Source organism: Chamaea fasciata, unplaced genomic scaffold, assembly GCF_029207755.1.
Source record: "Chamaea fasciata isolate MVZ Bird 193981 ecotype frontalis unplaced genomic scaffold, bChaFas1.0.hap1 SCAF_3, whole genome shotgun sequence".
NCBI lineage: Eukaryota > Metazoa > Chordata > Aves > Passeriformes > Sylviidae > Chamaea > Chamaea fasciata.
The window spans coordinates 49,955,707-49,971,861 of NW_027094088.1; the positions used below are offsets into that span (position 1 = coordinate 49,955,707).

The window sequence follows — 16,155 nt, forward strand, 5'->3', positions numbered from 1 at the left end:
GTTTCTTCTTCATTAGCGCGGGGGACAAAAGCGGGCTCTGGCACACTTTTGCCTCCCCACGTACCCGCCGTGGCCTCCCGGGGGGTGTCCCTGCAGCCGGGGGCACCGGCGCTCGGGCGCCGGAGGAGTCGGCGGCCGGAGCTGCTCCCGCCGCCCCGCGGTGAACCAGGGCGGTGACGGCGAGCCCCGGCCGAGCCGGTCCCGGGGCGGCGATGATCTGCCCCGTCCGGGCAGCCCTTCTCACCTGCGTTGTAGAAGCGGTCCAGCACCGCCGTCTCGCCGAAGTCCAGCTTGCCGAAGTGCAGCGTCTCCAGCGCGGCCCCCACCGCCTCGCACGCCTCCCGCAGGCTCTGCAGGGCGCCGCTCTCCGCCGCCAGCAGCGGCCCCTGGCTCGCCTCGTTGATCACGTAGGTGACCGCGGTCCGCCGGCCGCCACCCTTGGCCCGCGCCGCGGTGCTCGGGCAGGCGGCGGCGGCGGCGGCGTCCTCAGCCCAGAGAGCGGCGGGCGGCGGCGCGGCCAAGTCGGGCGGGAGGCTGCGGGCGCCGGTGTCGGCCCCGGGCGCTCTCCTGCCGAGTACCTCCTCGCAGGGGGTCCCGCCGCCGGGCGGGCCGGGCACCGGCAGGCTGACGATCCCCTCGCTGCTGTCGCTCATCCCGGCGGCGAAGGAGCAGCCCCGGGCTCTGTTGCGCTGGCCGGGGTTAGGCGGATACCATACTGCGCCGCCCGCCCCGGAGCGGTCCCGCTGAGCTGCCGGAGAGGAAAGGCGGCCGGGCTGAAGCGAGGGATTCCCCCCTGGGCGCTAGAGAAGGCTGAAGGAGACGGGGAGACGAGCACAGCCTCCCTCCGTGCCTGCCACCGGCACCATGACGCGCCGCTCCCTTCTCCCCCGCACCTGCAGGGACTACCCGGCGCGCCGACCCCCGGCAGCCCGGCCTCCTTCTCCTGCCACCCCCGACACCCCGCTCTTCCTCCGGCCGCTTCACTCCTTGGGCGAAAATCCTCAGCCGCGGGGACGAACCACTTGTGGGATCGCTCTCCGGCGCCCCAGCTCTAGCCAAGCGACAGCTGCGGAGCCACTGGCAGCGCGGGCTGGGGCGGCCCCAGCATCGGGCACCTCCTCCCGCCCCGCCTCCGGACAGAAATAACCTTTTCCGCCCCCCCGCTCGGCGTTCCGGCCGCGTCCCGAGTGGGAGCTCTCGAGAAAGGCGGGTCACGTCGTGTCCTCACGGGCTCGTCAGCCTGGAAGGGCGCCGCTCCCCTTGGGAAGTCCCGGCCCGGCCACCCCTGCTCCTCGGGGCGCCCCGGGAGGAGACGGCAGTACCGGCTATTGGAGAGGACCGAGGGTGGCCCTTTCCTGCCGTCTCCTTCGGGGCTTTGTTTTGTAATATCCTCCCCCCTAACACGAGCCCACGGTTGCGCTCCAAATCTGTGGGGTCAGGCTGCGCCTCCCCGCCGCTGAAACGACGGGGGCCCTGCCTCGCCCCGGAGCCTTCAGAGGTGCTCGGGGTTCGGGTGAAGGAGCCTGTGTTTGCAAGAAGCCAGATCCTTCTTGTGCGCTAAACCTGGTCCTGCTAAAGGGATTTTTATCATTTACTGCTTTTCTTGTTTGTTTTTAATGGAACACATACTCTAACTAGCTTGTCAGGAGTAAATGCTTTGAGTGTTTGCAGTGAGTTGAGAGCAATGTCAGGGCTGAGTAATCATTAGCCTCTGCCGTCTACTATTATCCACCGCCTGAACCTGCCTCGCTCTGTGTTCCCGAACGGCTTCAAGTTCACTGAAGGGTTTATGGCTGCTTTGAGCAGGATCAGCCGCACGCTTTGCAAGTGCTGCACTCGGAAACTGGAAAACTACCCCTGTATGTTGATTAAGTATGTCGGTTTCTTGCATTCACCTGCAATTTACTTGTCAAGAATACCTGAAAACTTGATAATTACCAACAACGTTACTTCACAGAGAAGGAAACTAGTAGGAATAACTAGCATATAGCCCAAAGTTGTGCTAACTTTGTATGGTATAGCACCCAGTAGAGGAAAAGATCTTTTGGCATTTGAAATAGTCCATCATATGAAGAAAAGATGCCCCAAAATTTCAGATGATTTGCAATCCAAGAGTGAATATCTGGAGAATACAAAATGGAAAATGAAATAATGTTGAGACTTCTGCAGTCTGTTTTTGGATATAAATATAGTGAAAGTGGATGATTTATCAAATGTCTTTTTTTTTAAGGGCTTCTAGTAAACACGTACAAGAGAGAAGGAAAAAAATAGCATTTATTAGCATTGTTTATATATTATATCAATAGGTCCCATCCTGTTTAAATTGATGTTGAGACTAATCCACTTGTTGGCACAAAGCCTCCTCCTGTATCATTGTTTTCCATTCCTTCTGTAGACAGAGGATCAATCCTGGAATAATTAGAAAAATTACTCACTGCAGTAGCTTCAGCAGCACTGTTTGCTTTTGCTTTGAGCAGTCCCCTTTTCCAAAAAGATATGCCTGGCATTTGCTTCTGCTGATAAGAAATCGGTAAATGGGGTGGGAAGATGACAAGCAAACTAAAGACTAATTTACAGGGAAAAGTTAATATTTGCTCATCTGCCAAATACAGTAGGTTATTGTTTCTTGCTACAGTCTGAATGGCAAAGTGTTTTTCTAAATTATAGTGTTTTGCACAAAATGCAGAATTGGTGTTAATCCATTCAACACTGCACTTACATCACCTTACAGGAAGCAAGAACAATATGTCTCTGTTGTTTTCGAGAACAGCCCGTGTTTGTCAAGTGCAGAAGGAAGTCATGGACTGAAAGGAGACGGAAGAAGCATGCTATTCCACTTAGCATTACTGACTTGTGAGGCTTGCTTCGTTATTAGCACCGCGTACTACTGACTTGTGAGGCTTGCTTCGTTATTAGCACCATGTCTATTCCATATACAAGGTAGTTTTCTACTGATTTGGCTGTGAGTGAGGCTGAGTGCTAAACTGGGAAAAAAATCAAAATACTGTTGAATGACAAACACAAATTGCTGATGCTTTTATAAAGTGAAAAAATACATTTTGATCTGTTAGCTCTCTGAAGTGAACAATCAGGCATTTAGGAACTCTTGCGTTTTTATGTTTGATTGGAAGGTAATTCCAAGGACTCTTTAAAAACTGAAGTAACACCCCATTTGTTATGAGAAGTACTCTTACCTTGTTCACTTGTTTCTCAAGGGCTGTGAAATTAACATCTTTAACACCAGATGGTTTGTATATAATCGCAATTCAGTACCATCCTGTTACAGCTCTGTTTTTTTTCAGAGACAAAACAGACAAAAACTTGGAACAAGCAGTTGGCTGAAGACTTGTTGAAATAACAACCTTCTATTTGTTATATACTTCTACAGCTGTAAATCATTTACCTCTGATATTAACTATAATTGTAATTTTAACATCCAAGAGTTTGCCAACTTTATTAGTTGCAAATATAAATGCAATTTTTGATGAGTTACAAACAGCACATGACAAATACCACAGGCTTGATTTAGCTGATCTAACTAGTGTAAACAAGGTCCAAGACCAAAAAAGACAATTTAAATGTATCCTAATTTATAAAGATTAAATCTAAACGTAACTCTGTCCAATTTGTTTTTTTCATGTATTGTGGGCCATTCATGTCCAGTAGAGGGAGAAAAATTATTTTAGACAAATCTGCATTTTGGATTTGTTTATGGTAATGTGGATGGAATTCATAGAACAAACAGAAATCTATCACCACAAATACTGGGTTTAAAATGGATGTGAAATTCCATTGATCCTTTAAGGCCCTCTTAAGCGAGAGATTGGAGATTCACCTTAAATTCTTCACTGATAAACAGAAAAAAGTTTTCAGAAGTCCAGCATGTTTCAATTATGAGTGTCTAAAAAACCTCAAAAGAATTTAAAGAAACCTGGAGATACAAAAATTTGAATGAGATATTAAAAGTACATAAGTTAATGTGATTTTTGTAAGCTTTAGGCCAGAACTCTCACAAGCACTAGAAACGGTTAAAAAATTTAAAACCTTGTTTCTAAAAGCTATCTAAAAAGTTAAACTAAGTATATCACTGTAGACAATGAGAAGTAACTTCTAAGTTCAATAGGGAGAAGGCAGTATTTTCAGGCAGCCAGCTGCCAGTCTTTAAGAAAATATGCACTTATGGTCACACTGAACATTGAAAACAATATTTAAATAGAAGGGGGGTGGAGGGTAAATAGAGACTGGTGGCCATTGTGTAGGGATGCAGCTGATCATGGAACAGTAATAACATGGGGAATCTGCTTACCAAATTAGAGCATGGTGCACATGGGTGGCAGCCGGCAAAACCTGACTGAGCAATGTGGATACATCATCAGGGATGGATATTTCACCAGTCAGGATTGTCCTTGTAGCCCTTTTCTTGTGAGCATGGTGAAGATTGTGTGCTGGTCTTTCTTTGCACTCTCTTTCCCCATAATTCTTACCTTTCTTTCTAAATCTCCATGTCTAAATCTTCATGTGCTCCAGTGTCTTTCTCTCCTCTGGCTTCTTTTATTCTTTTAAACTTCCGGAAAAGCCTCCATGCTACGGCCTCTTCGTTCCAAATACCATAACCCTCAATTTAGCCATGTGAGGGGAGCCTTTTCCCTTTGCATTCATTACTGCAACCCCCATGGTTACTTTTATTTGTTTATTTTCAATGTTGCCATTTTTTCAATCTTAAATGAACCTTGGGATTCTAAATGGTTTTTCTAAAGCTGCAACACATTTGGGTTTATGATGATATGGGGATTTCAGCTGGGAACATCTCTATGCTCCTATTAGTCAATAAGCATTCACTTGTAGAAGAAAATCTTCTTCCATTTCCCTAGGCATGGAGCCTAAGGTATGGTTCAATACTGAAAAGACAAACAAAAATTAACTGCAGTCCTTGAATATTTTCAGTGTTTTAAGCTACCTGCCCTTGCACATGGGGAAATATCTCACATTCTACTTTCTCTGGTAGAAAAGATCTTTTTATAAATTGTTCAAACACTTGGACTCGAGTCTTTCTGATTACTGTTCCGGCTGGCCAGCAAGGGTTTTGGAAGGATTTGTGCACACAGCAGTGATGGTTAGCAGCTCAATTCACACCTAAGCTAGCCGTCATCTAGCAAGCTGAGGAAATTTGACACGTGTTTGTAACAGAGCAGAGCTCGTGGGACCGAAAGGATGGAGATACTGCAGTAAGTATCTCAACCATCTATTCTAATGCTAACGAGGGGTACGGCTGCGAGCTGAGTGTAGAGAAGTGACAGCTGCATAAAGATAGCCTAAAACTGCATCCTAAGCAACTTTTCCTTTTTTAATTGAAAATATGCTGTGTTAGGAAAACAGCAATTTCAGTGTAGTTGGGAATGTTTTTTCCTTCAAATGAGGGCTCTTTTTTTGCATGGAACATGGCTGCCATCTACTGATGCACGCAGGATCCGTCTGTTTGGAAGACTGACTGGATTCTTCCTCTGCACTGGTGAGGCCACACCTCGGGTCCTGTGTCCAGTTCTGGGCCCCTCAGTTCAGGACAGACATTGCTGGAGCAAGTCCGGACAGGACAACAAAGGTGGTGAAGGTTCTGAAACACAAGTCTGATGAAGAGCGGCTGAAGGAGCTGGGGGTGCTCAGCCTGGAGATGAGGAGACTCAGGGGCGACCTTATCGATCTCTACAGCGCCTTGAAAGGAGGGTGTAGGCAGGCAGGGGTCAGCCTCTCCTCCCTGGCAGCTTTTGATAGGATGAGAGGAAACGGCCTCAAGCTGAGCCAGGGGAGGTTTAGGCTGGACATTAGGAGGAATTTCTTCAGAGAAAGGGTGATCAGGCATTGGAATGGGCTGCCTGTGGAGGTGGTGGCATCACTGGAGGTATGTAAGGAAAGCCTGGACGTGGCACTGAGTGCCATGGTCTAGCTGACATGGTGATGTTCAGTCATAGGTTGCACTAGGTGATCTCAGAGGTCTTTTCACGCTTAATTAATTCTATGATCCTGTGATTTGGTGTTAGCTGAAAGGAGCTGGCTGGTGGATCATTAGGCTTCAGTAGTTGCATATAAAATGATACTATGATTGGCAGTCCTTCATGTTTCTTGAATGTATTTAGCTGCCCAGAGGCTGAGGAGGAAATAGAGTCATGTTTAGCAACTTCATTTCTTGGGACCTTCTCTCTTTGCCTAAAAAATAGCTTTTGTTTCTTTTTTTTGTTATACCTTGAAACCATCCTAATCAAATAGTTTCACTGTCTGTATTATTTTGCTTTCTACTTCTGTGGATCTTCAAAATCTGAATTCTCAAGTTTATCTCTGAAAAAAATATTTGAGAACTAGTCCTTCTTTAAGGACTTCCTTGTAACCTCTTATCCACTTCTTGATCTTTGTGTCTATTAAAATTCTTTAAATCAAAGCTGGGCCACTGATAAAAACTGGTTCTTGTTTGCATAACCTCTTTGCAGAATTCCACTCATTACAAAAGATCAACCAGCCTGGAAAAAATGCACTTGATGAAACCATTCCAATTCAGTGATAAATTGTCCATAGAGTAACTGGAGTTTACACCAGTAAGCATCTGACTCCCTGATACCTTGCAAAGGGCAGTGTCCAAATTTACTTACTGTACCCCTGTGGTGGCCTTGTATCTTTTCGAGAATTGCTATTGACATGTCAGTCACAAAGGGCAATTACTTTAAAAACACTTGCTCAGAAAACTGTCTTGTAACTCGTATTTTGAAAAGATTAATTGATGTAAAAAGATTCCAAAGAAGCTAAAATTGGTTGAATTTGGCATGGAGCAGCCAATTCTGTAAGGTATTCCTTTGCCCCAGTGTTAAAAATTCTGATCTCACATGATGTCAATAAATGAAGCCTATAAATTGCCAGTTATGAGGCTTTGAGAACTGCTGTGGTAATCCAAAAGATACATTAAATTGAGCTTCAATTGAACTGCATTTGAACTGATTTTATTCTAAAATCCTGGAGGCTATTTAATGAACACATTTGGGTTTTTGGGGGGCGTTTTATGACAGATTGAAGAATGAATAGAACTGCCTAATTCTGTATCTAAGGGCCTGTTTAAGCAAATGGATATTTTTGTTGCTTTACAACGGATTTTGTAGTCAAGGTTTAGTTTTAAATATAAGGCCAGGTAGCAGGAGTACATAACTATGGTCCAAGTTCCATGAGGTAACTGTGACTAAATAATCTAATTTGCCTTTGCTGTAACTTCTGAAAGTGCAAAATTATACTTTTTATCTTTAAACACATAGACAGGTCATTGCGACTAATTAGGGTGGTTTGCGTCCAAGTGGAATAATCTGTCCGTATTTTAAGAGACACAGAGATGGAGATATATATATAGGATAAAAAATGGCAAAAGCTGCAGCTGCTGCTCTGCTTTTAATTTTCTAAGCCTGAACACCCCTTGCCCACCACTTCCTTTCAAAGGCAAAATTTCCACCGACTTAATCAGAAGTTGTCCCAGGTTTAAAAAGTTTATTTATAGAAGGACTTCCATAAAGCACAACTGCATACTGAGAAGAACGATAAAATACGCAGATCTATTCGAGAAATCAGGAGAATGAAAAGCTTAGAAGGTCTTTTTAAAAGGAAAAGTGAAAGCTAACGCACATACTTATGATTGAAACATCTCACGCATTCAAGCTGATGCACACACCCCGAGCTGATCTATGTCCTACGCGGCGCATAAAAGAGCGGATTGTTTCCAAAATTTGCAGGCGATTCCTTTAGCGCAGGAAGGCGATGTTGTGGACTGGCGGTCCCTGCTCGCCGCTCCGGCAGCGCCCTGGGCCGCCCCCTGCCATGGCCAAAGATGGCGGTGGCGGCGTCGCGGCTCCGGCACCGCCCGGCGGGCGGGCGCTTCCGCCGGGGCCGGGGGCGCGGCGGCTCCTCCGCGGCTCCTCCGCGGCTCCTCCGCGGCTCGGCGGAGGCCCGGGCGGGGGCCATGGGCACGGCGGCGGGCGCGGGCGCCCTGCGGCTGCCCGGGCTGCACGGGTACGCCGTGGAGTTCTCGCCATACTGCCCGGGGCGCGTGGCCTGCGCCGCCGCGCAGTACTACGGCATGGCAGGTGCGGGGGGCGGCGCGGCGGGGGTGACCGGGAACGTGGCTCTTCTCCGGAGGAGGAGGCTGGAAACGTGGGTGTGCGGAAGGACAGACGGTGTCTGTCAAATGCCAAAGCGTTTGGGGACGACTTCCCTTTCCGTTGCGTTTGTTTCGCTGTGAGACGGCGCCTGTGCCCCGCGGCCGGGCCGGGGTTGTCGCGGGAGCTGCCCCTTCCCTCCGCAGCCCGCCGGGATCTGCCTCTTCCCAAGGACCAGCCCGCTGCGGCCCCGGTGCTTCTCCCAGCGCCCTCGCGGAGGAGCGCTCCTCTGACAGGGTCGAGAATAAATATGGTAGTGAAGATGTACACGGTGTGAAGAAAATGTCTGAAAATAACTTTCTCCGGTGACAGGACCCGAGGGAATGGCCTAAAGTTGTGGAATGGCCAGGGGAAGTTTAGGTTGGATGTTAGGAAAAGGTTCTTCACCCAGAGGATGGTTGGGCACTGGAACAGGCTCCCCAGGAGAGCCTGACAGAAGCTCAAGAGGTGTTTGGACCGTGCTCTAGGGTGTGACTCTTAGGGATGGTGCTGTGCAGGGCTGGGAGCTGGACTTGATCCTGATGGGTCCTTTCCAGCCCAGCTTATTGTGTAATTCTGTGGCTTCAGCTGTTCTCATTTTAGTCTCTGAGTTTTAGTTCTGTTTTAGTCTCACCCAGGCAGGGCCTGGTGACCCTGTGGTCTCTTGAAAGAGCCAAGCTGAGCATTCCTCAATACTGGCACCTTTTTCATTTCCAGTGGGAGTATTGCTCCCCAAAAAGTTAATTAATTTTTTTCTCCGAGTGTAGAATTACTTTAACAATATCCTCGTCAGATGAGGAAGCAGAACCGATGTGTGTTTTATCAGAACTGAATTACTGGTTTCGTTTCTGGTGAGTTGTGTTGGTATTACTATATTCAGGAAGGGGTGAAAAAAAGGTTTGGTCTGCTGTGTTACCAAAAAGACAAAAGAGAACTCGGTGTTGGTATGTCTGTCATGTGAGACCCGTGGGGAAAATGCACTTTCATGCTTTATAAGCAAGTCTTTTTCAACCTCACCTACAGATATAATGGAGTAAAAAAAGAAAAAAAGCAAAACACCGAAAAACCCCCAAAAAACCAAAACCACCCATCAAAAATCCAAAATCAAACCAGGACAATCTGATGGAAATGAATTACTGTTTTAGAGAACATGAGACCGCAAGATGTTTAAATATGCAAGTCATTTTTTGGCCTCTTAAAGTTCATGTGCCCTTTGTGTTTGCACACTGAAGCTACCTCAGAGCCACTCCAGTTTCCTTTGGCATTGGGGAGCTAGTTGTGATGTTTTGTTTCATTTTGCTGGTTTAGGTTGTGGAACTCTGGCGGTACTGGGACAAAACGAAGCTGGGATTGTTCTGCTCAGGAGGTAACAAAGGTTTATCTTTTATTTTTGTAAGAGAAAAACTTGCTTATACGTGCGAGTACCAGGCACAACTGAAATATTTTTGGTTGTTTTTAGCGATATAAAATATTCTTTCTGTTCTGAAGTAGCTGCTGAATACAGGTGTTTGTATTTGCATAGAAATTAATGCATTTGTGTTTACATACAATACAAAAGATATGTTTACGTTGCATTGATATTGTTATGGGAAATCATCTGGCTTGCACCATTTGCATAGTGTAAACCATTTTGTAGAAAACTGACAAGCTGAATTAAGAGCAGCTTCTCTGCCCTCGCTTGAAATTAGAAGTTCAAGCTTTTTAGGAACAGTGCCTTGACACCTAGGTTTATGCCCTTATGACTGATTTATACCGAAAATAGAGCAGGAACCTATGTCAAGTCATGGAGGTCCTTCCTAGGAGATACAGTTTTTTAAGGAGGTTGATTTTGTTGTGGATGGAAGGAGGAGAAAGGTTAGAAAGGAGGGGGTTTAATATTTGACTGTTATTAACCTAAAATGTTTTAAGGAAAGCCTTGAAACAGTGATTGCTTAGATTAAGGTGGCTGACAGAAATGCTTTTAAAAAGAGCTAATCATATTCAGAGAAATGTTTTTTCATTCATAATTATAAACCAAGACTCTTTGAAGATGTTCAACACTCTTTTACGTCTGGTAAGTACTCTGGTTTAGTACAGTTCATTTCTGTTTCCAGCGGCTCCACTTATTTTGTGGTAGAAAGTCCTCTTTAGTTCCTGACCTACAGACCATCTTTATCAAACTGTTCTGTGCATGCCTTTACCTTATCCTTACTGCAGAGTGCCATCAAATTTGACGTAAGCTTAGCAAAACCTTCAGTGAAAAGGGGGTAGATAAATTTGTGTTTCCCATCAGATAGAATTGCAGTAATTGATAGCTGTCACTGAGTAACTAATATATGGGATCAGATCCCGTATGGTGAATTGTTGGTGTGTTGAAAGCATTTTCAAGGGAGTGTAGAGTTCTTCAGTAGATTCACGACTGTGTTTCTGTTGGGTTTTTATTGTGACTCAGATTCACAGTGGTGCCGTGAATTGGATAGGGCTCTCCCAGCACAGTTTTATTTATTTCTTCACCACAGTTAGAAACAAAGTGCTGTTACATTCTGGAGAAGCCGTAAATCAGACTGAGGCATATTGTGTGGCAAGTTGTAGACTGAAATCAGAGTTCCTTCTTTGTGTGTGGAAGGTCCTTGGCTCATTTGTGCTTTAATTTTGTCAGTCTATTCTGGCATAAGGTTGTAGAAATTGACATTCAAACAAGTAAATTAATTGTGGGGAGATTCATTTGAAACTCAAGTATATAAAAATGCTGTTTAGAATGGTAAGAAGGGTGATTTAAAGAAATACTTTCTTTGCATGGAACTGTTCCAAACTTTTATATTGCGCTTTCTCACAGACAAATATCTTCATTTTTCCAATTTAGTTTTGACTGGAATGATGGCCTGTTTGATGTGACCTGGAGTGAGAATAATGAAAACGTGTTGATCACTTGTAGTGGAGATGGATCTCTGCAAATCTGGGATCTGGCTAAAACCAAAGGTCCACTGCAAGTCTATAAAGAGCACACTCTGGAGGTAAATCAGGCAAACTTAAATAATTTAATGGATGCTCTAATGTTTGAATAATGAAAGTCTTTGTAGTCTTATAATCGAAAGTGGCTTTTTGTTTCCTAACTTTTTTGGGTCTGTGGTTTGAATTAATAACTTGAATATAAAGTGGATGTACATATTCTTGTGTATGTTCATATGCCATAGTAGGTTACACAAATCTAACATATTCAGAAATAGAATTTGTCATTCCTTACAGGCTAAGTAATCATTGCGGTGTGTAAAATTACTGCAGTCACGCTGTGATTTTTAGAGAGTCTTATTAGGTAGGTCTAAATCAGACAGCTGTTATATCAGTCTTGTGGAATGATGCACGTTCTACAGATCCTTAGCACTTGGGTTGCTCTTGGATTTGCTTATCCTTTTCCTGCCTAGCATCTGTGAAATCCTACTCAAATAACAGCAGTCAGATGTTGGGACAGTATGTATGTTTTTTTAGCCTTGGTTTGATACTGTTGCATTTGATCATTTGATTTTCTTAAAATCTCAGTTTCCTTATGCAGTGCTGTATGGGTAGAGAAAAATGTTATATTCAGGTCAATAAGTATATTTGCATAGTTTTAAGGATGTTTATACTGTGGTATATATATATCTTCCCTAAAGTGGTTTTTCTTCCTTTTTTTTTTTTTTTTTTTTTTAGCTTTCCTTCTAACCCTCCACTCACTTCTGTTAAGTCTTTGAACTTAAGATGCAATGAGTTTCAGCCTGGATTTCACTGGCTTTACTGATAATTTATCTAACTGACATCGATCTCAATAAAATAATCTAGTCGATATGCAGTCAAAAAACTGATTGAGGAAATTCAGTTTCATTCCCAAAAACCTCGAGATTTTTTCAGATATGAAGCACAAAACTACAAGCTGAGTGACTGTAGTTACACTAGAGCCTATCTTCTGTACCTTATTTCTTTGTGGTTTTTCTACTTTGGTTTAATACACCTACTGTGTAAACTGACAATTTTGAGAGAGGAGTTTCTAGTTGTGATCAGGATTTTGTGATAATGTTCAAAAGCTGATAGTAGTTACAGAAAGACGTAGGTGAGGCATAGTACCATGTTTTTTTGTTAGTTTGTTTCTGTCATTTTCTTGTTGAAATTATGTCAGTAAGTTTATTTTGTTTCTGCTTTACCATCTGTTGTTTGTGAAATAAACATTTCTGTGTTGTAGCTGAGCCGGTAGTATGGGAGGTGGACGTATTCAACTGTGCTTAGAAAGACAGTATAAGAAATATGGGCTGAGTGAGAGTTTATTGTGTGATATGAAGGGTTTGTATTGATTCTTTATAAACCGGTTTTAAGTGGATAGATCTCAGAAGGAATTTACTTAGTAATTTATGGTAAACACTGGCAGACAGTGTTCTCACTACCTTCCTAATCCTTAATCCCTGTCTGACATTTTTAGTGGCAGTTTTGTCACTGCATTTTATGTTATTTCTAATGCATGATTGACAGGGATCTGTGTCTTTTTTGCTAAATGAGATCATTGTCCCTTCTCAAAAAGAATGTGCATTTTTAATTTAAAAGTGAATTTGCATTATCAAAGGACGATGAGTTTTATTCCAGCACTAGCCAACTGCTGAATCTCATGAATAAATTAGTCTAATTTACTATGGTTTTGACGAAATCTCACTGGATTGTGAGATAATAGAATTCTTGAGTTAAATTTGTCTTGTAAAGTGAACCCGAACATTTATTTTAACCTATTTTTTGTGTTTTTACATCTTTTTTCCCCTCGTCTTTTCATCTTGCCTGAGGCATTTCTTACTGCTGTTTAGGCATAAGATAGGGTTCATTTATTTTATGATTGAAGATTAAGCAGTAAAATATTAACAGCTAAGGTTTATGCTGTGTTATTAGTCTTTCCCAGTTGCTCAAGATAGCTTCCATTGAAGAGTCTCTAAATTTATGTTGGATGATAGCATGAGAAGAGTAACAAAAATGAACCTTACTGTGTTCTTCTTTTCATCCTCTTCCCATTACCTAGACCTGTCACATGCCAAATGGACAGTATCTCTTGCTTTTCTCGAGCCTGTTGTCTGTTCTGTTTGTGATTCTTGCCCGAAGAGGAGTTCTCCCAGGTCCCTGCTGCAGCTGCAGGGCGCTGGGCCGTGCCAGCCCTGTGTACCACATGTGCCCAGGTCTGTGTCACAGCACATGCTCGGCAGATCTACGTGCCGATAGCGTGGGAGCGAGCTGGGAGCACTGTTTGTGCTCTGCCTTATCCGGGCAGTAGATCTGATCTACATCCCAACTGCAGTGTGTTGAATATCAGCTGCCTGGACTGGGTGACACAGGTGCATGTTTCCCAAAGATCCGTTCCTCTCTGGAAAATCTTGAATATGAATATGAGAGCCAAACATTTACTGAGCTGTTGTGTGGAAGAGGCATACTGTGTAAGGACACAGTTAGGAGCATTTCCAAACAGCAGCAGCATAGGATTTGAGCTCAGGCCATCACACAGATTCAAAGGCAAAGAGAGAAATATTTGTGAAGAGCTTGGGAGCCGTTTTGGAGAGCTGTCATGTCTTCCTTCATAGAATCTATGGAGAGGTACTGGTGTGTTTCCTTTGTTAATATTTTAGTAGGAAGAGTTAGAGTGGAAAGGAACATGTTTTAATGAGCTTTTAATTTTATAGTACAATTAATAGAAAAGTCAAGAGTATGGTTTGGCAGAAAAACCTGAAAGAATTACCTCTCATATGGCTTTTGTCAAGTACTGTCCCAGTGTCTTGTGCATTTGGACTATAAGTTCCTCAAGGAAGGTAGTTAGTACTAAATGGTTCTAGAGCAATGTGGCTTTCAGTATATGGGAAGCAGGACTTTGTCAAACAAAAAAGGAGAGTTGCGGATAAAGCATCTTGTTTTTTTCTGGGCAGTGGTTGCCTTCCACTTATGGAAGATAAGCAAACAGGTGAAAATCAGTTTATTTAAGCTAGATCTAGCATAGACTGAAATATTTCTTAGGAAGGAAAATGCTCAGAAATAGCTAGATTTCCTTTCTTACACAGGGCATTTTCCATAGAAGATTTTGACAGTTGCTAGATTTCTTTTCTTTTCAGTTTCTCTGCTTTTTTCATCTGGTGACACAGGTCCAAGCACTTCCATTTTTAAAACAGGGTTGCTGTTATTAAATGCACAATTCCGTCTATCCAAGACAAACCGAATGTCTGGTATGTTGACTTGCAGACCATATCCAGTGCTGTGCTAGAACTAGATTATCCCAGGTGGCGAACAAATCCTCGGTGGTCAGTGGCCCAGCTGTTGAGAGCAGTGCCACCTACCTACTCTTTGGTACTGTCCACATTTCTGAGAAGTGTCGTGGGAGCTCTGAGTGGGTCAGGGGGTGAAGTGGATGAAGTGTTTTATCTAATATTTATCTACCTTCCACTGAAATGGTTCATGTCCCGCTGCAGCTTATTGAATCACTTTGGTGTGAGGTAAAAGCAGAAAAAACAGAATGCACCTTCCATCAAGTAAAGATGTGTATTTGAAGATTGAAGTTGTACATGTACTTGAGACTTGAGGATTTGAAATAATTTGAAGAACTGCCTTAGTGCATTTATTTTTGTGAGGCAGCAGAGCTGAAAAATCAGCATTGAAGGGTAGAGTTAAGTTATCCTCTGTCGGAGCAGAGACCAGCATCAGAACATGCTGTCAGGGAAGAGGGAGCTTATTTCAAGTACACAATGGAGAGTAATTTCTTAATAGCTGAAATGAGTAGTTATGAGGGAAAGTGAGCTTTTAATTTATTTTCTTTTACCTGTTTGAGGATTTGGATGGTAAAAAAAGAGGGCCATATAACCTGGAAAAGATGAAAATTTGGAGTATTTTAAGACATATGTTTCTTAGGAGAATTAGATATTAAAAAAAAGTACTCATTGTTAGTCAGCTAAAATCTTAAAGTCAGCTCTGGAGAGAGATGGCATTGATAATGAGATATGCCTTACAATTGGAAGCTGTAGATCTTTGAATAAAATTGGATCAGCAATAAGAAATCAAGTCTGAATTATGGCTTTTAAAGTGGTAGACTCCTAGTGATGGCAGATGTACGTGGATTTTGTTACAACTTTTCTTTTTTCTCCATTTTGGCTCATCTTAGCTTTTTCAGATACATTTCTTAGCCTATGTATGTACCTTTAATGTCTGACTGAGCTGCTAAATTTAATTTTTCTTCAGGTAAATGGCATTCTTGGCAGTTTTGTTGTGCTTTAGTGGTATGGTTTTTCAGCTGCCAAGGATACAATCTGCAAATCCAAGTCTATTTTGTGAAACTTTGGCTAACTACAGCCTGAAATGTGAATTCTATTGCTCCTTCTAAACTATGCTCTTATGTCTATTACAGGCATATAGTGTTGACTGGAGCCAAACTAGAGGAGAGCAGCTAGTGGTGTCTGGTTCGTGGGATCAAACAGCCAAGCTGGTATGTTGATTTTCTTCTGAAGGTGAAAAGTGTGATTTTTTTGGATCTCATAGTTCTTTGTGTTCTTAAACATGGATTCTCTTTACCTGTTTATTTTTACCCTTTGGCTGAAATTCTGCTTTGAGAGGTTGCTTAAACTCTCAGTTGACACCAGTTTAAGCATACAGATGGGTTTTTTTGAAGTACATTTAGTCTTTTCTGTATGTATAAAGTTTTTTTTTAATGTATGAAAAACCATTTCATCTCTTATTGAATGTGTATCTCAACAGTTTTCTTTTTTCCTTTATTCAGTGGGATCCAGCTGTGGGGAAATCATTATGCACTTTTAAAGGCCATGAAGGGGTCATTTACAGCACTATATGGTCTCCACACATCCCAGGTTGTTTTGCATCTGCCTCAGGTAAGCATGATGGTAAAGAGGTTCTCTCACAACAAAAACCCATCACCTTCTGTGTTAGTGGATCAGTTCAGCACTTTGTCCAGCAGATGGTAGTGTGTGTCACATACACTTGTTCTGTAAAAGTGAACAAGGAAAGGTAAATGTATTGCTGC

At 43.3% G+C, this 16,155-nt stretch overlaps 2 protein-coding genes and 1 long non-coding RNA gene across 4 annotated transcripts in view; 1 reads left to right on the forward strand and 2 right to left on the reverse strand.

Moving 5' to 3' along the window:
* The window catches only part of MAP3K5 (mitogen-activated protein kinase kinase kinase 5), a 99,715-nt gene extending 98,947 nt beyond the window's left edge, over positions 1 to 768 (reverse strand). The window contains exon 1 of the mRNA XM_066178944.1: positions 245 to 768. Within this exon, the coding sequence (XP_066035041.1) occupies positions 245 to 653 (409 nt within the window). The 5' untranslated portion in view covers positions 654 to 768. The remainder of the gene's footprint in view (positions 1 to 244) is intronic.
* Positions 769 to 2,257: 1,489 nt separating this feature from the next.
* Positions 2,258 to 7,866, reverse strand: LOC136286867 (uncharacterized). 2 transcript variants are annotated; one of them, XR_010720014.1, is made up of 2 exons: positions 7,655 to 7,866; positions 2,258 to 6,142 (listed from the first exon to the last, which is right to left on the reverse strand). It is a non-coding gene; the product is annotated as an uncharacterized lncRNA (long non-coding RNA). The 2 variants fall into 2 exon arrangements; XR_010720015.1 differs by having other exon boundaries at positions 7,651 to 7,866.
* A 40-nt stretch (positions 7,867 to 7,906) lies between these two features.
* The window catches only part of PEX7 (peroxisomal biogenesis factor 7), a 42,474-nt gene continuing 34,225 nt past the window's right edge, over positions 7,907 to 16,155 (forward strand). Inside the window, exons 1-5 of the mRNA XM_066178946.1 lie at positions 7,907 to 8,108; positions 9,468 to 9,525; positions 11,002 to 11,152; positions 15,526 to 15,603; positions 15,895 to 16,003. Of these exons, the coding sequence (XP_066035043.1) occupies positions 7,985 to 8,108; positions 9,468 to 9,525; positions 11,002 to 11,152; positions 15,526 to 15,603; positions 15,895 to 16,003 (520 nt within the window). The 5' untranslated portion in view covers positions 7,907 to 7,984. The remainder of the gene's footprint in view (positions 8,109 to 9,467; positions 9,526 to 11,001; positions 11,153 to 15,525; positions 15,604 to 15,894; positions 16,004 to 16,155) is intronic.